The following is a 25611-nucleotide window of genomic DNA, read 5'->3' on the forward strand; positions in this document are numbered from 1 at the left end:
CAGTATACTGTATATATATACTACAGAGGACAGTATACTGTATATACACTACAGAGGACAGTATACTGTATATATACTACAGAGGACAGTATACTGTATATATACACTACAGAGGACAGTATACTGTATATATACACTACAGAGGACAGTATACTGTATATATACTACAGAGGACAGTATACTGTATATATACACTACAGAGGACAGTATACTGTATATATACTACAGAGGACAGTATACTGTATATATATACTACAGAGGACAGTATACTGTATATATACACTACAGAGGACAGTATACTGTATATATACACTACAGAGGACAGTATACTGTATATATACTACAGAGGACAGTATACTGTATATATACTACAGAGGACAGTATACTGTATATATACACTACAGAGGACAGTATACTGTATATACACTACAGAGGACAGTATACTGTATATATACTACAGAGGACAGTATACTGTATATATATACTACAGAGGACAGTATACTGTATATATACTACAGAGGACAGTATACTGTATATATACACTACAGAGGACAGTATACTGTATATATACTACAGAGGACAGTATACTATATATACACTACAGAGGACAGTATACTGTATATATACACTACAGAGGACAGTATACTGTATATATACACTACAGAGGACAGTATACTGTATATATACTACAGAGGACAGTATACTATATATACACTACAGAGGACAGTATACTGTATATACACTACAGAGGACAGTATACTGTATATATACTACAGAGGACAGTATACTGTATATATACACTACAGAGGACAGTATACTGTATATATACTACAGAGGACAGTATACTGTATATACACTACAGAGGACAGTATACGGCTACAGAGGGATCTGGATAGATTGCAGGCTTGGGCAGATAAGTGGCAGATGAGGTTTAACACTGACAAATGTAAGGTTATGCACATGGGAAGGAATAATGCAAGTCACCCGTACATACTAAATGATAAAACACTGGGTAACACTGACATGGAAAAGGATCTAGGAATTTTAATAAACAGCAAACTAAGCTGCAAAAACCAGTGTCAGGCAGCTGCTGCCAAGGCCAAAAAGATAATGGGTTGCATCAAAAGGGGCATAGATGCCCGTGATAAGAATATAGTCCTACCACTTTACAAATCACTGGTCAGACCACACATGGAGGACTGTGTACAGTTCTGGGCTCCTGTGAATAAGGCAGACATAGCAGAGCTGGAGAGGGTCCAGAGGAGGGCAACTAAAGTAATAACTGGAATGGGGCAACTACAGTACCCTGAAAGATTATCAAAATTAGGGTTATTCACTTTAGAAAAAAGACGACTGAGGGGAGATCTAATAACTATGTATAAATATATCAGGGGTCAGTACAGAGATCTTTCCCATCATCTATTTATCCCCAGGACTGTGATGAGGGGACATCCTCTGCGTCTGGAGGAAAGAAGGTTTGTACACAAACATAGAAGAGGATTCTTTACGGTAAGAGCAGTGAGACTATGGAGCTCTCTGCCTGAGGAGGTGGTGATGGGGAGTACAATAAAGGAATTCAAGAGGGGCCTGGATGTATTTCTGGAGTGTAATAATATTACAGGCTATAGCTACTAGAGAGGGGTCGGGGATCCAGGGAGTTATTCTGATGTCTGATTAGAGTCGGGAAGGAATTTTTTGTTCCCCTAAAGTGGGGAAGGTTGGCTTCTACCTCACAGGGGTTTTTTTTGTCTTCCTCTGGATCAACTTGCAGGATAACAGGCCGAACTGGATGGACAAATGTCTTTTTTCTGTTATGTTACTATGTTACTAAATATGGCCTCGATCACATTTCCATTTTTTACTGACTTGTGATGTCCGCATTTTCCACAGACAGCAAATGTACCCATTGATTTCTATGTGTTTGTTCACACATCGATACTTTTTTACCGACCGTGGGTGAGCGAGACATGAACTACTTTGTTTTGTGGTGCGGACCAAACATGCCCATTATTGTCTATGGGTCTGTGAAAAAACACGGACGCAACATCCGTGTTGCGTGCCTGTTTAGTCCGTTTGTCACTGACTACTAATAGGAGATGATCTGGAAATTAAAGCTGAACCCGGACATACCCATATTTTCACCCAGACAGCCCCCCCTGACTTGAGCATCGGAGCATGAACTTCTCCAATGCTCTCCTTTGCCCTGCAGCATTTTCTGGAGTTCCGGTGATGTACCGGGCTCTCCTTTGGGCTGTCAGGCGGAGGCTTCCGCCCAGCAGTGGGCCCGGTGACATCACCAGCACTGATGGGCAGGCTGGGCGGAAGCCTCCGCCCGGCAGTGTGTAATGGTAAATAAAAGAGCCCTTGCCCTGTGGGATCCTGCTCAGGGCAAGGGAGAGCATCGGAGCATGAAATAGTCCGATGTTAACATCAGGGGGGCTGCCTGGGTGAAATTATGGGTATGTCCGGGTTCAGCTCTGAACCCGGACCACCCCTTTAACGAGCAATGTCCGTGGAATATAATGGAGGACAAAAAATGGACACATGGACCAAACATGGGTATCTTCATGGATGAAACATGTACCGATTTTTTCACGTACGTGAAATGGACACAGAAATATAAACAAGGCCTATCTGCAAGTACCAAAGATTGAACATGTCTAATCATAGTCCCGCCTCGGCAGTGTTGGGGGAAGGGGCTTGTCTTCTACTAGTAATTGGTCAGTGTTGGGCCAGTTTAACACAAGTGTAAGGGTGCATTCACACTAGACTGAATATGTCCAATTATAGACCCGCCTCTCCATTGTTTGGGGGGGGCTTGTCTTCTACAAGTAATGGGTCAGTGTTGGGACAATTTCACACGTGCATAAGGGTGCTTTCACACGACCGTCTGCAAACTGCGGTTCTACAAAATACGGATGTGGTCTGTGTGCGACCTGCACTTTTCACGAACCCCACTGAAAAAATGCTCATTTTTGTCTGCAAAACATTGAAGAATAGGACGTGTTCTATCATTTGCGGCTCATCCGTATCCGAATTTTTCTGCGGCCCGATAGAAATGAATGGGTCTGCAAAAAAATGTTGCGGATCGCACAAGGACAGAAAATACGGGTGTGAATACACGTGTATACCGGTATTATGGCCACTTAACACTAAGACATAGCATTACCACATAGAAAATAATGTTTTTCTATACTTAGAAAGCTAATACATATTACTGGTGTCTTTATAATCAAATATTGTGCCTGTGTATAAAGCAATTACATGTATATTAGCTTTCTAAGCATATCTCAATGTGGTAAGGCTACAGTAGGTAGTGCATATGATATGTACATGCTAGGACACAGTTCTGCCTTCAGCATACTGATGTCTAGGCCTGTCAATTAAGGGGAGGGCGGAGTGTGCAGAGCACAGGGTGCTTTACAAAGCAGTGCTCAAACAGTTCAGCCCCTCCTCCTGGTGCTTCAATTGCTCATCTGAATACAACACAGATTTCTCTGCAGCTGTTTAGCATAGACAAAAGAAGGGTATCGTTTTAATCAGCATGGTGAGCCCTACCAGCCAGCATGCCTTGTTTAATAGGGTTGATCATGCTGAAATATTTTTTTTAATATCAGATAATTTTTATTGACAGAGCAACTGTAAGCATACAGCAAAAATACATACATCGAGGTACAATAAAGTATAAGTACTACAACGTGCAATAAAACATTAGTTTCATTATACATAGTAGATAGTGAAATCCACCTGCTTGTCAGAGAAAGTATGGCTGTAAGCTTATGCTCTTATTTCTTGCTTTAATTAATTTTAATTTAAAATTAAACCTGCTGCGCATGCGCACCAACTTGGCACAAGGAGCAAACAGACAACTACCCCCTCCCCCTCCCCCTCCCCCCCTCTGTGCAGTGTCCTCCCTGTTGGTCAATATAACTATAGTTGACATCAACCTACCTATGTAACCCTAAATCAGGCCCAACATTGGCAGACTATCTCGCACCCAGAGCCTCATCAAATCTTGTGAAGCCAGACCAGATTGCGTAACCCAGCACTCCCAATGTTTCCTAAATTTCTTGATAGCCCCTCTCTTTTTGTATATACCCCTTTCCAACCCAACCAAAGCGTTAACGTACCCCACCCATTCTTGTTTATTCGGGCCGATGGGCTGGATCCAATGTTTTGCAATCAAACGTCTTGCACAATAAAGTGTCTTAGCAATTGCTAGCTTGCACCCCTCATTTATTCCTAGCTCCTGAACATATCCTAATACACTGATCACCGGTTCCCTTGGGGTAATAACACTATATGTATTATCTATGGTATCAAAGACATCCGTCCAAAATACACTTAGCTCCCTACAGAGCCACATCATGTGAATAAGATCTGCGTCCTCCTCTATGCATCTAGGGCAGTCATGCTCAACCTGCGGCCCTCCAGCTGTTGCAAAACTACAACTCCCAGTATGCCCGAACAGCCTACAGAAGGGCATTGTGGGAGTTGTAGTTTTACAACAGCTGGAGGGCCGCAGGTTGAGCATGCCTGATCTAGGGCATTTCGCGCCAGGACGAACGCCCATTCTACATAACACTGAGGGTGTTCTATACACCCTGTGCAATGAGAAAAGCTGCGGGCGTCGCTGAGCCTCGCTGATGGACGGTTTTGGTGTGTTCCCAAGGATGTCTTGCCACTTGGCATCATTGAGAACTCCTATGTCTTTTTCCCCATTTTTCTTTAAGACCGTTTATCGGGTCTTCCAGGCATTTTCCCTTGAGAAAGCTGTATGCAAAAGAAATGAGCTTATAAGACGCCGAGGCCCGCACCACGTGGTCAAATAAAACTGTTTTGGCAATAGTCATGGGAAATAACTTGTGCCGCGTGCCTCAACTGTAAGAACGCATAGAACATAGGCCTGTGCAGGCCAAATTCCTGCTGAAGTTGCTGGAAGGATTTGAGGACCCCTTCATCAAATCTCTGAGAAACATACTTAATTCCTTTCCTCGCCCAGTCCTCAGAGCCCTCCAGCATAGATATCTCCTGAAAGAACCTCTTCAATGATAGATCATGACTTACATGCACAGGGAGCAGCAGTTTGTATGTTCATCGTCTATATTCTCTGTATTCAGTGATGTCGTCTCGCTTGCAGGAAGGCTGGCTGCAGAAAAATGCAGAACATACATGTTATTGGGACTTCTTTGTTATATCTATTACCTACTCACTACATCTTTTTACGTGTCAGTCTCTTCTTATAGGCCGCATATATTCTCTTCTTTTCTGAAATGATATCAATGAACCCTGGTACGGATTGGGGAGACATATAAATAAATGTACACTCGGACGTATAAAACATCACAGTGGAATAGAAATGTGAATCAGATCGCCAAATACGGTGAAATGCGGTTGTACTTGGTTGTACTGTTTTATTAGATACTGACTTCAGTTCTTAATATATGTAATCTGACACATTTAGAGGGCATGTCCACCACTTGTAACACCACTTTACAGTTTACATATCGAAGTAACCTACATAAAACATTAACAAAGCATTTTTTTTTCACATATATTACTAACCAACCACCAGAATTCTACCAGTGTAATTTGTCTCACCCCTGACTCCGTTGCATCCATAGATTTTGAACCTTTGATATTATGGTCATGTGATCTCAGGTCTGACTCCATGCTCTAATGTGTAAACAGGAACTTGGTCACCTATCAAATCACTCCTGGCAGCTCTCAGGCTCCTCTCCACCCTCCATGTTCTTCTGTATATCCCTGTAATCTGTTAAAGATATAATGTCTCCCCTATATGAGTAGGTGAGTGTATACAGTGATTAGCTGCAGTTATATAAACCTCCTGACTCACACTGCCTGCCTGTACTATCTGTGTGTGTTGACTCTCCAGTGTAGTTCACCCTCCATGTTCTTCTGTATATCCCTGTAATCTGTTAAAGATATAATGTCTCCCCTATATGAGTAGGTGAGTGTATACAGTGATTAGCTGCAGTTATATAAACCTCCTGACTCACACTGCCTGCCTGTAGTATCTGTGTGTGTTGACTCTCCAGTGTAGTTCTATGGGATGTAGCTTTACACTGGTCTCCCTGCATGGAAGAACTGACAGGGGAGCGAGAGATGACAGGCTGAGGCTGCATCACATAGAAAAACATGGAGACCCTGCGGTGTGAGGGGACAGCAGCTGTGTCACTAATCTGTCATGGCTGCCATTACATAGAGCAGTGCAGTGTGGTGAGACTCTGGGCCATTTGTCTATGAAAAGCCAAGCATGATGAGAAATGTAGGATTCATTAGGAAACCCATAGGAACAAGGAATCAAAATGGCATATCAAACAGGTATATACAGGGCATACCCAATAATAATAATAATAATAATGGCTTGTACCGCACTATATTGGCAAACAAAATAATAATCCCAGAGTGCTTTTTTAAATACATAAAGGATATCATACTCATCCTGAGTTGGCCATACACAAGATAAATGACGGCTGAACATGCCCTTTTCAGCAGGTCTAGATGACCTTCAAATGCGTATAGAGGGATCAGGCTGTTGGATTTCAATATGCCCAATCCTTTTGTTCTAAAGGGAGATAAGCCACTCTAGGGCTCATGCACACGCACGACTGTATATATTTTACGGTCCGCAAAAACCAGATCTGCAAAAAATACGGATGACGCCCGTGTGCATTCCATATTTTGCGGAACGGAATAGTTGGCCCCAAATAGAACAGTACAATTTAAATGACAAAAATACGTGGTCTCAAAAGGCAGGAAATGCTTAACCCCAAACGCAGCTGTGCATTTATACTCGGGGGAGCAGATACTGCGCTAGTGGTCTGTTGCTAAGGGCGATCCCCAGCAGAAAATGCATACAGTGGAGGATGCCCGCAACAGACCACAAGTGCCACAGAGACATCCTACACCAGATGGTAAAATGTGTGGATGTGAAATGATATATAGAATAAATAATTACAAGAATAGATGCACTACTGTGGTGGATGCAAACAGCAACATCTGACTAAACCCTCACACTGATGTTAAAAATGAGACTTTAGCCAGTATATCCTTATATTAAGGACATACCTGAGCCCGCGCACCACGCCAAGGTTTCTCATTTAGGTGCACCTGTGAGGCCTGCAACATATCAGCCAGCCATGGGTGGGACTCTGAGCCTCCTCCCATTGTATGTGTGGTTAGTCACACTGGAGGGAACTGGGAGCTGTTTGCTGTGAGTCAGACCTTACGCTGCTGTAATTCGCCCACTGGCTCCTGGTACTACCCATACGGTACAGGTAGGTTTAGCGTTAGGTCCTGTGCCACTTGAGAAACCTTGGCGTGGTGCGCGGGCTCAGGCATGTCCTTAATATAAGGCTATACTGGCTAAAGTCTCATTTCTAACATCAGTGTGAGGGTTTAGTCAGATATTACTGTTTGCATCCACCACAGTATTGCACCTATTCTTGTAATTATTTACCCTAATAGAACAGTCCTATCCTTGTCCGTAATGCGGACAATAGGACATGCTCTATTTTTTTTTTGCGAAACTAACATACGGAAACGGAATGCACACGGAATAACTTCCATTTTTCTACGGACCCATTGAAATGAATGGTTCTGCATACGGTCTGCAAAAAAAAAAAACGGAAAGAAAATATGTTCGTGTGCATGAGCCCTTAGGTGGACTATACACAAGATATCAGTCTGCTTACAGCTCTCTCCTGATCCCCCATACACAGGCCTTCTCGACTTTGTATGACATTTATGGCAGGCGTTACACTTGGGGGGGGGGGGTCATTTATTATACTGAAATATGTCTTAAAAAGTGGGCGTGGTGCGGGTGGGGACAGACCGGCAGGCCCGCCTCCTTCATCATTTTCTATGCCTGGTTTAGGCAGAGAAAATGGTCTAAATGTAAACCAGCAAGGAAGCTGGTTTACATTTAGAAACTGTGAATAACTTAGGCGATCCACCGCCAGCGCAGGGGCTTTATTAAGACTGGCGTCTAAAATCCAGCCATAATAAATGACCCCCTCAGTGTTTTAACTTAGGGCTGCATTCACAACACTGCAGACTTTGATGCTGAAATTTCCCAGCATTCCTTCCTGGCTCGATGTTCTGTCATCGGGAAAGTCAGGAGGCCTCAATACACATTAAATGGTTGGTTTCTCCCACCAAACGTTTGGATAACATTTATCTATGTGTATGGAAGACATTACACTTGGTGTTTTACTTTAGAGCTGCATTCACAACACTGCAGGCTTTGGTGCTGAAATCTCCCAGAATTCCTTGCTAGCTCAAAGTCTGCCTAGAACCTGCTTCAGTCGTATGCCTCGTAATGTAGCATTGTTCTCTGTAGTGGTAGAGCTAAGAGGCCAAACTGTTGACAAGCTTGCTGATTGTTTCCAATATCAAGTGTATATATAAACTGTAAAATGGCGTTCAAAGGTGAACATACAACTTCCTGATGGTCTGGCATCAAAAATAGTCCAATCTCAGGATCACTTGCATGCCTTAGAAGGCCTCATGCACACGACCGTTCCTTTTTTTTGCGGTCCGCAAACCGCGGATCCGCAAAAAAACGGAAGCCGTCAGTGTGCCTTCCGCAATTTGCGGAACGGAACGGGCGGCCCATTGTAGACATGCCTATTGTTGTCCGCAAAAAGGACAAGAATAGGACATGCTATATTTTTTTTGCGGAGCCACGGAACGGAGCAACGGATGCGGACAGCACACGGAGTGCTGTCCGCATCTTTTGCGGCGCCATTAAAGTGAATGGGTCCGCACCCGAGCGGACCCGAAAAACGGTCGTGTGCATGAGGCCTAAAGTATGATGCTGCATGAGACCTGGGAGCATCTATTAGTCTCGAAAATGTGTTCTGAATTAAAGGGAGACACCTGATAAATGACTTCCTAGTCAATAATCTCTCGTCCTTTCCCTTAGCTGCTGAGTAAGGGCTCATGGACACGGCCATTGCCGTTTTTTCGGATCCAGCCGTGTGCGTTCCACGTTTTGTCCTGCCCTCTATAGAACTGTCCTATCCTTGTCCGTAAAACGGACAAGTATAGTATAAGTTCTATTCTTTTGCGAGGGCGCGGAACGGACAGACGTGTGCTGTCCACGTCTTTTGCGTCCCCAGTGAAGTGAATGGATCTGCATCCCATCTGGCAAAAATGCTGACAAAAACAACGGTCGCGTGCATGAGCCGTAACGGAGGAAGAAAGTGACCATGCGGGTCTCATTAACACATCCGCAAATTGCGGATCAGCAAAACACAGACGCCGTCCGCATTTTGCGGACCGCACATGGCCAGCCCTGTGATAGAAATGCCTATTCTTGTCCGTGGCTGCGGATAAGAATAGGACATGCTCTATTTTCTTTGCGGGGCCGCGTAACGGAACTACGGATGCGGACAGCACACAGTTCATTGAGATGAATGGGTCCGCACCCGTTCCGCAACGTTGCGGAACGGATGCGGACCCATTCATACGGATGTCTGAACGGACCCTCAGTCTCAGCTGACTAAGAGAGCAAGATGGCGGCCGGGACCCAGCGCTGGGGCACATCCTTCCATGTCCCATATCCATAGGACATAATGTTCACGACCCAACCTACCCAGTCAATTGCAATTAAGGGTCCATTCACACGTCCGCAAAATGGGTCCGCATCTGTTCCGCAATTTTGCGGCACTGGTGCGGACCCATTCATTTTCAATGGGGCCGGAATGTGCTGTCCGCATCTGCATTTGCGGATCCGCACTTCCGTTCCGCAAAAAAATAGAACATGTTCTGTTCTTGTCCGCAATTGCGGACAAGAAAAGGCATTTTCTATGAGAGTGCCGGCGATGTGCGATTTCGCAAAATGCGGAACGCCCATTGCCGGTGTCCGTGTTTTGCGGATCTGCAATTTACGGATCTGCTAGACACATAGGGACGTGTGAATGGACCCTAAAAATCCCCTTGAATATATAATTATCCACAAAATGGCTAGCTATAATATATCACTAGATATAAACTATTCACCAACACGTCACAGCACAAATCAGTGGCACGACCACGGGACACCGGTAAGGGAACAGGACTGTGCAGCTTTACACCGCAGCCCGTGGGGTACAATATGAAGGGGGGGGTCTAGTCACAAGTAAGCCACAAATCACTGGGTACACAAGCCAGAAAGTTACTGTGGGTTTCTGAGGAATGGTTAGGATGCATTAACCATTGAAGTCTCCCCTTCCTCCTGCCCGTCAAGTCGGCCAGAGAGACGCCTGTATGTGAGAGACAGACGGACGTTGCACAAGACAGACAGATAGACATTGTCCACAAGAGATACATAGACAGAGGCGCAGAACATGACATGTCAGCGACTGAAGCAATACGCGTGCGAAACAGACGTATCAGGAGGACGCCCGCGTAGATGTCTTCTAGAAGAAGGAGACTGTGGTCCTCGGGGAGTTTTTTGCAGAAAGGAGGGTTTTACTTGCTAAATAGGGAGGACTGAATTTAGCACATTTTTGCCCTATGTGCCTAAACGTAGATACAGATATCTCTGTGTTTGTTCACATGGGATGTAATCTGCAACCCCCTAATAATAGGATTGCCACTTTTTCACCCAAAAAAATACAAAAAAAAAGCAACCGGAATTAAGACAGTTTGATCCTGGGAGTGCGGCTTCGCAAAAAGTTATTATTTAATATTTATGAGGTTCTGGGTTTAGGCCGAGTTCACACTTCAGTTATTTGGTCGGTTATTTCAATCAGTTAGGCCGCGTGCACACGGCCGTTGTTTGGGTCCGCATTCGGGCCGCCGTTTTTTGCGGCTCGGATGCGGACCCATTCACTTCAATGGGGCCGCAAAAGATTCGGACAGCACTCCGCCTGCTGTCCGCATCCGTTGCTCCGTTCCGTGGAGCAGGTCCATTTTGCGGACAAGAATAGGCATTTCTACAATGGGCCGCCCGTTCTGTTCCGCAAATTGCGGAAGGCACACGGGCGGCTTCCGTTTATTGCGGATCCGCGGTTTGCGGACCGCAAAAAACGGCACGGTCATGTGCATGAGCCAAAACCAGGTCAGGGTCAAAAACACAGAACAGGTGCAAACCAAATCATTGCACCTGATCTGTGAGTGGGCTTCACAATAAGGGCTCATGCACACGAACGCGCCGTGTCTTGCGGTCTGCAAATTGCGGATCTGCAAAACACTGATGCAGCCCGTGCGCATTCTGAAAATTTGCGGAACGGAACGAACGGGAGGCCCATTATAGAAATGCCTATTCTTGTCTGCAAAACGGACAAGAATAGGACATGTTCGATATTTTTATTTTTTTATTTTTTGCGGATGGAGTGCTGTCCGCGTCTTTTTCGGCCTCTTTGAAGTGAACGGGTCTGCATCCGAGCTGCAAAAAATGCATCTCGGAGGCGGAACCAAACCATGTTCGTGTGCGTGAGCCCTAACTGACCAAATAACTAAAGCGTGAACTCAGCCTAATGCGACCCTCACTTGTAGACTAGGGGTATTTAAGGGGTTAATGCTCAACTGCTCTAGGCATTCGTGGGGGCAGCATACTTAGCAGCTTGGGGTAATGAAATGGCCAATGTAAACAATCCCTGGAGGTATAGGAAAGTGAGGTAATTAATGAAAGCGGAACTGGTGGTCCAGGGCAGTGAAGGGATTAAAGGGATTGTCCGGGATTTTTAACATCTGATCAGTGGGGCCTGCCACCGGGCAGATCAGCTGTTTCGGGGTAGCAGAGCTCCTCCCACTGAGGCGAATGGGTGCAGCGCGGCAGTAACCAGCACTCTCAGGGAAAGCCACCTCAGATACTGTGGTCACAACTGACCACGACATCTGAGGGGTTAAATATCTGTGATCAGCATTATTGCCGATCGCAGACGTTAGGCATGGGTGTCTGCGTCTTTTTAAAGTCCGGGCTTAAACCAAACTACATGTATTGGCGGAGGTCTGGAAAGGGTTAAACATTTTTTTAAACTGTTACTATTGCCCCAAAAAAAAAAAATTTTGCAATATATTTTATTTATTGATTTTGTTGTTTTATTATTTTGGGTCCGTCTGTGGCGCATTTCCCTGCAGCGCATACAGAAGCTGTATACAGTAGCCATTAGAGATGAGCGAATTTCATGTTAGGAAATTCGTTCACGCTGCGTTTGGTGGTAAAAGCAGAATTGCGTTATGGATTCCGTTACCCCCGGAACATAACGCAATTCTATGACGGAATGCATAACGGAATGCCTCTAAAGTTATTCATTCCGTCATAATAGAAGTCTATGGCCTGCATAACGAATCCGTCCCGTTTCCGTTATGCAGGAGAGGACTCCCCTGCATAACGGAAACGGGACGGATCCATTTTTCAGCCCATAGACTTCTATTATGACGGAATGAATAACGGAATGCCTATAAAGGCATTCCGTCATGTATTCCGTCATAGAATTGCGTTATGGTCCTGGGGTAACGGAATCCATAACGCAATTCTGCTTTTACCTCCAAACGAAGCGTGAACGAATTTCAAAATATGAAATGCGCTCATCTCTAGTAGCCATATATGCAGTGTGCAGATTAGGATTTCTACAACAGGTGTTGCAGCGAGTGCTGTACTGGCAGGAGCGCACATCATCCCTGCCCCTGCCTGTGCCTGCTCCAATGAAACCTCTGCGTGGCAAATCAGTGCAGGATGCCCGCCCTGCACCGATACGCTGTACCAGGGTTGAGTGGAGCGAGGATTGGCAGGAGCAGCGATGTGCTACGCAGAGGTCTCAGCGGAGCGGGCGCAGGCAGGAGCAGCGATGTGCTACGCAGAGGTCTCAGCGGAGCGGGCGCAGGCAGGAGCAGCGATGTGCGCGCTGCTGTCTGCCAGTACAGCACTCACTGCAGCAAATATTGTAGAAATCCTAATCCGTACACCTCATATATGGCAATGGTGTGCAGATTCTGTCTGTGCTGCCGTGAAAAGTGCTACAGACCGGCCCAAGCTAGTAAAATAATAAAACCAATAAATAAAATATATTGTAAAAAATGATTTTTAGGGCATTAAAAAAAAGTTTAGTTGATGTTAGGAGTTGTCTGGATGGAGTGGTGCTCACACATGTGCCTTGCCGATCCATGCATAGTCTATAAGGACTATGTGTGACCTTTGCTCTATTCAGATACCTCTTGAGCGGGGTATTCTAGTGATAGGTCACTGCGTTTCGACCCTCGCCGATCATACGTTTATCAGTTATCCTGTGACTAGGTGATAAATGTCGTGGAATAATCACTTGAACCCGAAGGAGGACAAATAATGCTGAGTTATATATCGGATACTCACGGTGTCGTTCATCTCTCTCATCCCCTTCTGGTTCAATATCTTCAGCCTGCGTGATCCAATCCAGATACCCTTTCATATCTTCCTCCATTTGCTGCTTCTCCCTCATTTTCTGGAAGTCTCCCCTGGCTTTGGCTTTTTCTCTTTCCTTTGAGAACTCCCTGAGACGGAGCAGATAAATGAAGAATGGCGCGAGCACAAAGAAGTCCAGGACACAAAGCAGCATGAAATCTACTAATGGTCAATATTAAGCTGGGCAGAAATATGTCCACGGGGTAAATAAACCATTACACAGCTCCCATTGAAACCAGCGGGCCGTCCACTTAATGCACCGAAATGTAGGGTCCTCGAGAGAGACACTCGATTTAGCTACTCTATGTGATTAGACTGCACAATGAGGTAACCCCTGTATTAACTCCCTAAATAAGACATTTGAAGATGGGTTCTCTATACCAGACAACCTCACAAAGCGAGTCTGTCAGCAGTTTTTACCATGCTTAACTGATGACAGCACTAGGTAGAGGCTGGGGAGAACAGTACAAACATACATTTTGTGGAGCTTACATCAGGAGTAGTGTAAATATGAACTTTTATTCTGCCAGGTTCTTCCTCTTAAGTGCAATGGAGGAGGAGCTTCACCGTAAAGTGCTTCACAGCCCCTCCACTTTGCTTTGAGTGACAGCGGTATCATTAAACCAGAAGACTACTACAGCTGTCACTCAGTCAGGGGAGGGGTTGTGAAACATCTGAATGCAGGGAGCACTTCACAGTGAAGCGCTGCCCTGGGCCCTTGCTGGAGAGGAATCTGGCAGAATAAAACTTCATGTTCTCACTACTCTTGATGATAAAAGCTTCACAAAAAGTATGTTTGTGGTGCTCTCCCCAGCCTCTATCAAGTAGCACTGTCAAAACTGCTGACAGATTCCCTTTAGCCACTTCTGTCTTCTCCTCTGGGTCTCTGGTTAAACAGAATAATCCTTTGAACTTAACGCGCGTTAAGTTCAAGTGCCCGAGTGGCCGACCTGTTCCTGCCAGATTGCAGGAGCAGGAGTGTTAATGACGCTGCAGACTTGGCACCTGCACAAGTCCGATGTCAAAAAATGGTGGGCGGTCATTGAGGGATGTCATGGACATTTAGATGTCAGTTACAAAGCATTCGTAAGGTCTTCAGACCCTTTAGTTTTTTTCACATTTTGTACTAAAAGAAAAAAAAAATCACGTTTTTTCCCCCCTCATTCTGCTCTCAGTCCCCCATAATGAGAAAGTGAGAACAGAATGTTCAAAATCTTTGCAAATGTATTGAAAAGAAAACTAAAATCTTGCCCTGACATAAGTCTTCAGACCCTTAGTCCTTAATTGAAGCCCGTTTGGCAACGACTACAGCCTCCAGTCTTCTTGGGGATGATGCCACAAGGTTTGTACACCTGGATTTTGGGGATTTTCGTGATTTTCTGCCATTCTTCTCTGCAGATCCTCTAAAGTTCTCTCAGGTTGGATGGGAACTGTCTGGTGGACAGACATTTTCAGGTCTCTCCAGAGATGTTCCATTGGGTTCTAGGCTCTGGCTGGGCCACTCAAGGATATTTAAGCCACAACTGTGTTGTCTTGGCCGTGTGCTTAGATTCAGAGGCGGCCCTTGCATTAGACCACTTAGGTTGCCGCCTAAGGCCTCGCACTGGTGGGGGCCTCGCTCTGGCTCCCACCCGACACCGCCGCAAGTACAATCAGGGGCGTCGTTAGGTCAAAATATTCGGGGCTTTAGCCAGTGCCCCAAATGCTATTCACCACCCCCCTTGTACTTATTCCGCTGATCTGCTAGGATGCTGCGCGGTCATGAATTCAGTCACTTTGAGCGCAATCCTGTCCTGCGATGCGTGATCCCGCGAGACCCGCCGCGGGAGGTCACAGGTCTCGCGGGATTACACACCGCAGGACACGATTGGGCTCTGAAGAGACTGAACTCATGCAACTAGCAGATCAGCGGAACAAAAGAACAAGTACAAGGTGGGGGGCAAATTATTTAGTGTGGGGGGCAAATTACATAATGTGAGGCAGTGTGTGGGCAAATTACATAATGTGGGGCAAATTACTTAATGGGGGCAGTGTGGTGGACAAATTACTTAATGGGGCAGTGTGGGGGGGCAAATTACATCATGTGGGGCAGTGTGGGGGCAAATTACTTAATGGGGCAGTGTGGGGGGGCAAATTACATAATGTGGGGCAGTGTGGAGGGCAGTATTACTAATGAGGGCATTCTAGAAGATTATTTCTTCAGGATAGTATTTGGGGGCATTGGGGGGCACAGCGAGCAGCAGGATAACACTGTGGGGACTCCAGGTTGGGGGATAATGACAGAAATGTGAGGACACTAAGATGTCCGTGTGTCACACTCTGCAGAGACGAGGCGGCTGAGAGAAGTTGTACAGACCGAATGGAGAAGATGATGACAGAGAAGAGGAGACGTCACCTGGAGGCCCTGGATGTGACAGGTATGTGCTGCTGTATAGCAAGTACAGCAAAATGCGGTGTGTGTGGGGGGGGGGGGGGGGGTTGATTTAGAGACCTGGGCCAGGGTTAATGCAAAGTGTTAATATGCACTGTGAATATATATTAACCCTTTACTGTGATGTCACTGCATATTAAAGGGGTACTCCGGGATAGGAAAATAAATCCCCTATCCAAATGATAGGAGATAAGTGTCTGATCACCATGTGATGGACCATGTGATGAGCGCAGTGACGTCACCAAAGGTCCTTCTCTCCCAGGTCATCATAGAAGAAGAAAGAAGACAAGCCGGGCTGCGCGAACAAGTGGATGAGGTGAGTTTAATTTAATTTAATTTTTTTAACCCCTTCATCCCTAATTTATTTAGCATTCTGTTTTAAGAATGCTCATATTTTCCCTTATGACCATGTTATAAGGGAAAATAATAAAATCTACACCACACTGATCCCAAACCCGAACCCGAACTTCTGTGAAGAAGTCCGGGTTCGGGTCTGGGTATCAAACATTCCAATTTTTCTCACGCGCGTGCAAAATGCATTAACACGCTTTGCACTCGCGTTGAAAAATTGCGCATTTTCCCGCGACGCACCCGCATCTTATCCGGCCCTCACACGCGACGCCCGTGTGAAAGAGGCCTAAGGCCTCACAAAGTCTAGAGCCGCCTCTGCTTAGATTTATTGTCTTGTTGAAAGGTGAACCTTTGGACCAGTCTGACGTCCAGTGCACTCTGGATCAGATTTCCATTAAGAAAACCTCTGTACTTTTCTCCATTCAGCTTTCCCTCAACTCTGACTAGTTCTCTGTAGAGAAGTTATTGGGCAGGTGCTGAGCAGTGCCTGGTTTCCTCCAGACATGACGCTTAGAATTGAGGACAAAAAGTTCCATCTTGATTTCATCAGACCAGAGAATCTTCTCACGGTCCGAGAGTCCTTTAGGAGCTTTTGTGTAAACTTCAGGAGGCTTTCATGTGTCTTTCGAGGAGAAGCTTCTTTCTGGCCACTTTGCCATAAAGCCCAGATGGTGGAAAGCTGCAGTTTATGGTTGAACTTCTGGAAGTTTCTCCCATTTGGACACAGGATCTTTGGAGCTCATCCAGAGAGACCATTGGATTCTTGGTCACCTCTCTTACCTCTGTCCCGATTACTTAGTTTGGTGGGGCGACCAGCTCTAGGAAGAGTCTTGGTTGTTCAAAATTTCTTCCATTTAAGAATTATGGAGGCCACTGTGCTCTTGGGAACTTTCAGGCCAGCAGACAATTTTTTGTACCCTTCTCCAGACCTGTGCCTCCACGCAATCCAGTCTCTGAGCTCTACAGGCAGTTCTTTCCTCCTTATGGCTTGGTTTTTGCTCAATGAATTGTTAGCTGTGAGACCTTATATAGACAGGTCTGTGTCTTTCCAAATCATGTCCAATCGACTGAATTTAACACAGATGACTCCAATCAAGATGCAGAAACATCTCAAAGATGATCAAGAGAAATGGGAGGCCCCAGAGCTAAATGTCAATTGTCGTAACATAGGGTCTGAATGGTTATGTCCATGCCAAATTTTAGTTTTTCTTTTTTAATAAATCTACAAAAATTTCTAACATTCTTTTCTAATTTTCTCATTATGGGGTGTTGAGTGCAGAATGATGGGGGAAATTTTTTTTAAATTTTTAGCACAAGGCCGCAACATAACAAAATGTGAAAAAAGTGAAAGGCTCTGAGGACTATCTGAATGCACTGTATGATGACTAATGAGAGACTACACAGACGATATGATACAGGAGCAATGATTCCCTCCATCAATATTGCAGCCAGCTCAGATATAAAGTCTTAGCTGCTCGCAACGTTTGGCACCAGATTTCTTACACAGTGCATGGACACCCTCATATTTTTATAGTAAGCCATAAGAAGCTGCCTCTTATCAGCTACCCTCTTCTGTTGTAAAACCTGCCTGATATAATCCCTCTCAGCAGTCATCGCTATGTGAGATCCTTAATGCCATCACTTTTTTGTTAACTTATGATGACCAACAGTTTCCAGTCTTAAATAGCATCTGTCAGCAGTTTTGTACCTATGACACTGGCTGACCTGTTACATGTGCACTTGGCAGCTGAAGGCACCTGTGTTGGTCCCATGTTCCTATGTGCCCGCATTGCTGAGGAAATTGAACTTTTAATATATACAAATGAGCCTCTAGGAGCAACGGGGGCGTTGCCCTTACTCCTAAAGGTTTAGCTCTCTTTGCAACTGCCGCGCCTTGATTGATAGAGCCAGGCGTGATCACATTTAGGCCCCTTTCACACGGGCGAGTATTCCGCGCGGATGCGATGCGGGAGTTGAACGCATTGCACCCGCACTGAATACCGACCCATTCATTTCTATGGGGCTGTTCACATGAGCGGTGATTTTCACGCATCACTTGTGCGTTGCATGAAAATCGCAGCATGCTCTATATTCTGCGTTTTTCACGCAACGCAGGCCCCATAGAAGTGAATGGGGCTGCGTGAAAATCGCAAGCATCATCAAGCAAGTGCGGATGCGGTGCGATTTTCACGCACAGTTGGTAGGAGACGATTGGGATGGAGACCTGATTATTATTATTTTCCCTTATAACATGGTTATAAGGGAAAATAATAGCATTCTGAATACAGAATTCATAGTAAAATAGCGCTGGAGAGTTATTATTTTTTTTAAAATAATTTAACTCACCTTAGTCCACTTGCTCACGCAGCCGGCATCTCTTCTGTCTTCTTTGCTGAACAGGACCTGTGGTGACGTCACTCCGGTCATCACATGATCTTTTACCATGGTGATGGATCATGTGATGACCGGAGTGACGTCACCACAGGTCCTGTTCAGCAAAGGAGACAGAAGGAGATGCCGGCTGCGCGAGCAAGTGGACTAAGATGAGTTAAATTTTTTTTTTTTTTAAATTAACCCCTCCAGCGCTATTTTACTAAGCATTCTGTATTCAGAATGCTATTATTTTCCCTTATAACCATGTTATAAGGGAAAATAATACAATCTACACAACCCCGATCCCAAGCCCGAACTTCTGTGAAGAAGTTCGGGTTTGGGTACCAAACATGCGCGATTTTTCTCACGCGAGTGCAAAATGCATTACAATCTTTTGCACTCGTGCGGAAAAATCGCGGGTGTTCCCGTAAAGCACCCGCACCTTTTCCCGCAACGCCCGTCTGAAAGAGGCCTTACACTGCCTGGACCTCTCAATAAAAGTGCAGAGGGTGAGGCAGCTGCAAAGAGAGTACAGCAAGCACGACCACCACCGTGGGATTGCAGGGTGGTCGCAACCCCTGAAAACAAGCAGTGTATAATGTGATGGGAAAATGAATCTGAAGTGAGTCAGCAAAGGAGGCAATATGGACAATCACAATACCTTACTAAGTGCCTTGTATTAACTTTGTCTACATGATACATGCCTTAGCACCAGGTAACTACCAGTGGAGAAGTTAGGGGGTCATTTATTATTAGATATTTGCGGCTGAATCTGCGACTATTCCTACTCGCGTCAGGTCCAAAAAAAAGGTACGTGGTGTTGGTGGGAAGGGGGCGGGGGGGGGGGGGGGCAGCCTGTCTCAGCTACAATTTTCTATGCCTCTTTTAAGTGTAGAAAATGATCTAAGGCCCCTTTCACACGAGCGAGTATTCAGAGCGGGTGCAATGCGTGATGCGAATCCGGACCCATTCATTTCAATGGGTCTGTGTACACGAGCGTTGGTTTTCACGCATCACTTGTGCGTTGTGTGAAAATCGCAGCACGTTCTATATTCTGCGATTTTCACGCAACGCTGGCCCCATAGAAGTGAATGTGGGTGCGTTAAAATTGCATCGCATTCGCAAGCAAGCGTTTTTTCACGGATGGTTGCTAAGAGATGTTGTTTGTAAACATTCAGGTTTTTTTATCACGGGCGTGCAAAACGCATTAAATCGCTTTGCTCCCGCGCAATAAAAACTAATCAACTGAAAGCGATCGCAAACAAAACCGAATGGACTTGCTTGCGAAATCGCGCAGTTATCACTGAACGCATCCAGACCTAATCCGGACACGCTCGTCTGCAAGGGGCCTAAATCTACGCCAGGTCCCTTGCTTGATTTTGGCTGTGGATGCGCCTACGTTATGTAGAGGACGATGCCTCTACATAACAGGCGCATCATGCTCCAGAAATAAAGACCCCAATAGTGTCTAAAAGCTCAATTAACCCAAGACAAGTTCTCTGTAAAGGTCCCTTTACACGGGACAATTTAGCAGGAGATTGTTGGGAAGGAGACCTCTGCATTTACATGCAGCGAACTTCTCCATAGTCACTATTGCGATTGCTCGTCCCCATACATAATTATTGTTTGCCAGCAGCAGAGGCTGTCTAGACGGCACGACCTGCTGCTCGCAAACGATAATTTAGGTGTATGCACAAACGAGCATATTACTCAAGTGGTTCACTTGTTGATTGGGTAATCGGCGGCACCTTTAGGCCTCTTTCACACGGGCGTTGCGGGAAAACGTGCGGGTGAATTGCGGGAACATGCGCGATTTTTCCGCGCGAGTGCAAAACATTTTAATGCGTTTTGCACTCGCGTGAGAAAAATCGCGCATGTTTGGTACCCAGATCGGTGTTCTGTAGATTGTATTATTTTCCCTTATAACATGGTTATAAGGGAAAATAATAGCATTCTGAATACAGAAATGCATAGTAAAATAGCGCTGGAGGGGTTAAAAAAAAATAAAAAAATTATTAAACTCACCTTAGTCCACTTGCTCGCACAGCCCGGCTTCTCTTCTGTCTCCTTCTTTGCTGTGTGCAGGAAAAGGACCTGTGGTGACGTCACTCCGGTCATCACATGGTCCATCACATGATCCATCACCATGGTAAAAGATCATGTGATGACCGGAGTGACGTCACCACAGGTCCTTTTCCTGCACACAGCAAAGAAGACAGAAGAGAAGCCGGCTGCGTGATCAAGTGGATTAAGGTGAGTTTAATTTTATTTTTTATTTTTAACCCCTCCAGCGCTATTGTACTTAGCAATCTGTATTCAGAATGCTATTATTTTCCCTTATAACCATGTTATAAGGGAAAATAATAATGATCGGGTCCCCATCCCGATCGTCTCCTAGCAACCGTGCGTGAAAATCGCACAGCATCCGCGCTTGTGGATGCTTCCGATTTTCACGCAACCCCATTCATTTCTATGGGGCCTGCGTTACGTGAAAAACGCACAAAGAGGAGCATGCTGCGATTTTCACGCAACGCACAAGTGATGCGTGAAAATCACCGCTCGTGTGCACAACCCCATAGAAATGAATGGGTCATGATTCAGTGCGGGTGCAATGCGTTCAACTCACGCATCGCATCCGCGCGGAATACTCGCCCCTGTGTGAAAAGGGGCCTTACACCGCCAGATAATCCTTAACAAGCTAGTTAGCGATTGTCTGGCCGATTCTTGGCCTGTGTAAAGGGGCATTAAATGAAGTTCGACACCGTGGATAACACATTGGCACCTATTGTATATGTATCTTCAGAATGAAAATGACCATCTGATGAACGCCGTAAAATACATTTCTTGTTGAAAAATGCAAGTTTTAATCCAAATTTTGCTTTTAGAAACCTTCCGGACTCATCGGTAGTGTGCACTTACCCACTCAACACACCCAAGACAAGGTTTAAGACGAAGAATGATCCGAAGATAACCAGGCTGACGAAGTATACCCAGGGGAGCTCGTGGCCCATGGCGTCCTGCATCTGTAGAGACAGATATGAAGGAGGAGATTGGATAAAGGAGATGGCTCTAATTACTGATTCAGAAACATGATGGAAGTGAGCTGAAGATAAAAAAAATATATGTAAAAAATATCACAGAATTTTAGCTCAATGATATTTTGCGGTCCTGGTTTATGCCACTGCATCCCAACTCTGGTGGGTTGAAGGATCCAGAGGTTGTTCATCTTCATAAGGCGATTGGGCTAATTCTTCCTTTTTGTTTCTGATCTTGTCGTACTTGTGGAAGGGGAGATGCCAAGAAAGTTCAGACCCATAAGGCCTATTTACATAGGGCCAATTATTTGAAAAAAAAATATTCCCAGGAATACTCGTTACCATAACTAGGCATTGTAAATGTGCCGCCGACCACCCAACAAATGAGCAAACGCTTATTCGTAGGGTGAGCTGGATGTTTTTACGGCACGTAAAATTCTTGTTGGTTGGCAGCACATCGCTTCCGACAAATAACGAATCAATATGGGGATGAACGATCAGTAACGATCATTCATCCCCATACAGAAGGGATGATTGCTGCATGCGAATGCAGCTTAAAGGGGCTGCGCACAAGTTTTTACACCTCTCAGACTGGCGGCACCCACATTAATGCTCACACTTGCCTGATCCCCGGCGCTGGGTCTGGGCTCGTTCGCTCCCTGGCCTCTGCTGCTTGACTCGGATCCTTCTGGTTTGATCGGCTACCCACGTGAGCATATGACAGGACACAAGGGGAGCAGCAGCCAGTGATCGGCTTCAGCGGCATCAAGCAGGAAGTTTACATGGAGGGACCCGAGACGAAAAGCGGAGGCTGGGGAGCGAACGAGCCAGGAACCGCTGCCGGAGATCAGGTAAGTATGATGTATGATCACCAACGTGGGGTCCTGCCAGGTCTGAGAGGTCTGGAAATTAGTGCACAACCCCTTTAAACAATAGATTGTTCCTGATCATTGCCCTGTTTATCAGCCCATATAAATGTACCCATGGGCATCAACGATGAATGGAGCCAACCTGAGCTGTGCCCCCTCCCTGTAGCCTCAAGGCAGCAACTGGTGGTACCTCTGTGGCATGTATACCTTTCCTATGGCTATATTTCTGGCCAAAACTGAGCCCATACTGCATCCAAACTCAGTTTTCTTGAACCCTTTGATCATCTAAACCAGGGATCAGACTATATAGACTATAGACTTAAAGGGGTATTCCCATGATAGACAATGGGGGCATATCGCTAGGATATGCCCCCATTGTCTGACAGGTGCGGGTCCCAGAGGTGGAGCGGGGAAAGGTGGTGGAGGGCGCACTTTGCAAGCCCAGCCGCCCTCCATTCATTTCTATCAGGCCGCCGAAAATAGCTGAGCTATATCCGTCGGCCCCACAGAAATGAATGGAAGTAAAGTCCTCACCGGCATAACGGAAACTGGACAGATCCGTTATGCAGGCCATAGACTTCTATTATGACGTAATGCATAATGGAATGCCTCTAAAGGCATTGAGTTGCGTAATGGTCCGTGGTAACGGAATCCATGACGCAGTTCAGCATATACAGTACAGACCAAAAGTTTGGACACACCTTCTCATTCAAAGAGTTTTCTTTATTTTCATGACTATGAAGGCATCAAAACTATGAATTAACACATGTGGAATTGTATACATAACAAACAAGTGTGAAACAACTGAAAATATGTCATATTCTAGGTTCTTCAAAGTAGCCACCTTTTGCTTTGATTACTGCTTTGCACACTCTTGGCATTCTCTTGATGAGCTTCAAGAGGTAGTCCCCTGAAATGGTTTTCACTTCACAGGTGTGCTCTGTCAGGTTTAATAAGTGGGATTTCTTGCCTTATAAATGGGGTTGGGACCATCAGTGGCGTTGAGGAGAAGTCAGGTGGATACACAGCTGATAGTCCTACTGAATAGACTGTTAGAATTTGTATTATGGCAAGAAAAAAGCAGCTAAGTAAAGAAAAACGAGTGGCCATCATTACTTTAAGAAATGAAGGTCAGTCAGTCAGCCGAAAAATTGGGAAAACGTTGAAAGTAAGGGCTATTTGACCATGAAGGAGAGTGATGGGGTGCTGCGCCAGATGACCTGGCCTCCACAGTCACCGGACCTGAACCCAATCGAGATGGTTTGGGGTGAGCTGGACCGCAGAGTGAAGGCAAAAGGGCCAACAAGTGCTAAGCATCTCTGGGAACTCCTTCAAGACTGTTGGAAGACCATTTCAGGGGACTACCTCTTGAAGCTCATCAAGAGAATGCCAAGAGTGTGCAAAGCAGTAATCAAAGCAAAAGGTGGCTACTTTGAAGAACCTAGAATATGACATATTTTCAGTTGTTTCACACTTGTTTGTTATGTATATAATTCCACATGTGTTAATTCATAGTTTTGATGCCTTCATAGTCATGAAAATAAAGAAAACTCTTTGAATGAGAAGGTGTGTCCAAACTTTTGGTCTGTACTGTACCTGAACGCGAACTTCAAAACCTGAAGTTCACTCATCCCTAGTTGCCATTAATCCTAGAGGCTCTGCTCTCTCTGCAACTTCCACATCCTCTCCGCTTTGATGGACAGGGCCAGACATGATGATGTCTTCACTGTCTGGCCCTGTCAATCAAAGTGCAGAGGGCGCAGCAGTTGCAGAGAGAGCAGAGTCTCTAGGTGTAACGGCGACGCCCCCGTTGCTCCTAGAGGCTCATTTGCATATATTACAACTTAATTTTTCTCAGCACGGTGAGCACATGAACATGGGACCAACGCAGGTCAGACAGTGTCATAGGTCCAGATCTGATTCCTCTCACTCACCCAGTAAAGAACATCAGTCCAGCCTTCCATAGTGATGCACTGGAACACGGTCAGCATAGCAAAAAAGAAATTATCGAAGTTTGTGATTCCCCCATTGGGCCCTTCCCATTTGCCCCGACACTCTGTGCTGTTCAGGTGACATTCTCTACCATGGCCAGAAAAAGCGCAAGGGGCAGGTTCTTCCTCCGCGACAAGATCTAAGACACATGGAAAGAAGAAGACTTTCATTATAATCATCCAGGAAACAGTCATGGCTGTTTGCGCTGTCACCTACAGATGGCGCTATAACATAATGGAAGATGCCTAAGAACTCGGACTCCAGAGACAACTTCAGGAAACTCGCCAAGACGTCTAGATGATGATATCTGAAGAAAAGATGATGATCGGACTTCTAACATTAAAGGGATCATCTTTATCTCAATATCTTGTGAAAGTTTATACTACAAAGATTATCTTTTAGTCCAAAATCCCTGAAACACCTCTTTATGCTGCTTCTTTTTGGAGAACTCTCTGGCTTAGGGCTGACATAAGCTGATTTGCCGATTTTTTTGCACTGCCTTGAAAAAAAAGGTTTCTATACATCTGACGGGTCTCTTCAATAAGAACTGGCGCTCCCTGAGCTGAGTTCAAAATCCTCAAAACTTTAAACTCCCGTATAAGGCCTCATGCACACGACCGTTGGGCGGCCGTGGCCGTATTGCGGCCCGCAAACGGCGGGTGGGTAATCCGCGGCCGCGTGCACCACGCATCACGGATGGGGACCCATATTCAAGTTGAATGGGTCCGGCCCGCTGCGGTCCCCAAAGCACAGAACGGCCGCACAACGGCATGCGGCCTAAGACAATGAAATTTGGGACACTCTCCGTGATGATGGGCTTTTCAAGTGCACCCACTCAGTCATTTTCCTTTGCCACCCAAAAGCGGAGAAGATTCAACGTTTTTTTTTTTTTAAGTTTTAAATGCAGCGCTATACCACGTAACATAACAGTTCTAAACTTTACATACAGCGCCTCGCCTAAAAACAATGCAGTGCCTTTGACTTACAGTAGCCATTTGTAAAGGTTATTGAGGTATTCACTTTGTCACAGCCTTCATGGAATGCATAGCCTCTGCTCTCCCCTCCACTCGCTATGGCACCTCCTGTTAGAGGCGCATTTGCGGTGTGCTCTCCGTTTAGGGCAGGGTCCCCGTTTTTTTTTAGATAGGAGTGGGTATACCAGAGGTG

The 25611-nt window shown here is 45.5% G+C and overlaps 1 protein-coding gene across 1 annotated transcript in view; it reads right to left on the reverse strand.

The window, feature by feature from the left end:
* Nucleotides 1-25611, reverse strand: part of CACNA1F (calcium voltage-gated channel subunit alpha1 F) — a 123603-nt gene that overhangs the window by 73858 nt on the left and 24134 nt on the right. Inside the window, exons 7-11 of the mRNA XM_040405000.1 lie at nucleotides 24387-24583; nucleotides 21468-21571; nucleotides 13325-13482; nucleotides 10188-10271; nucleotides 5068-5149 (exon numbers count right to left, since the gene is read on the reverse strand). Coding sequence (XP_040260934.1) covers nucleotides 5068-5149; nucleotides 10188-10271; nucleotides 13325-13482; nucleotides 21468-21571; nucleotides 24387-24583 — 625 coding nt within the window. The remainder of the gene's footprint in view (nucleotides 1-5067; nucleotides 5150-10187; nucleotides 10272-13324; nucleotides 13483-21467; nucleotides 21572-24386; nucleotides 24584-25611) is intronic.

This window comes from Bufo bufo, chromosome 8, assembly GCF_905171765.1.
Source record: "Bufo bufo chromosome 8, aBufBuf1.1, whole genome shotgun sequence".
Classification (NCBI taxonomy): domain Eukaryota; kingdom Metazoa; phylum Chordata; class Amphibia; order Anura; family Bufonidae; genus Bufo; species Bufo bufo.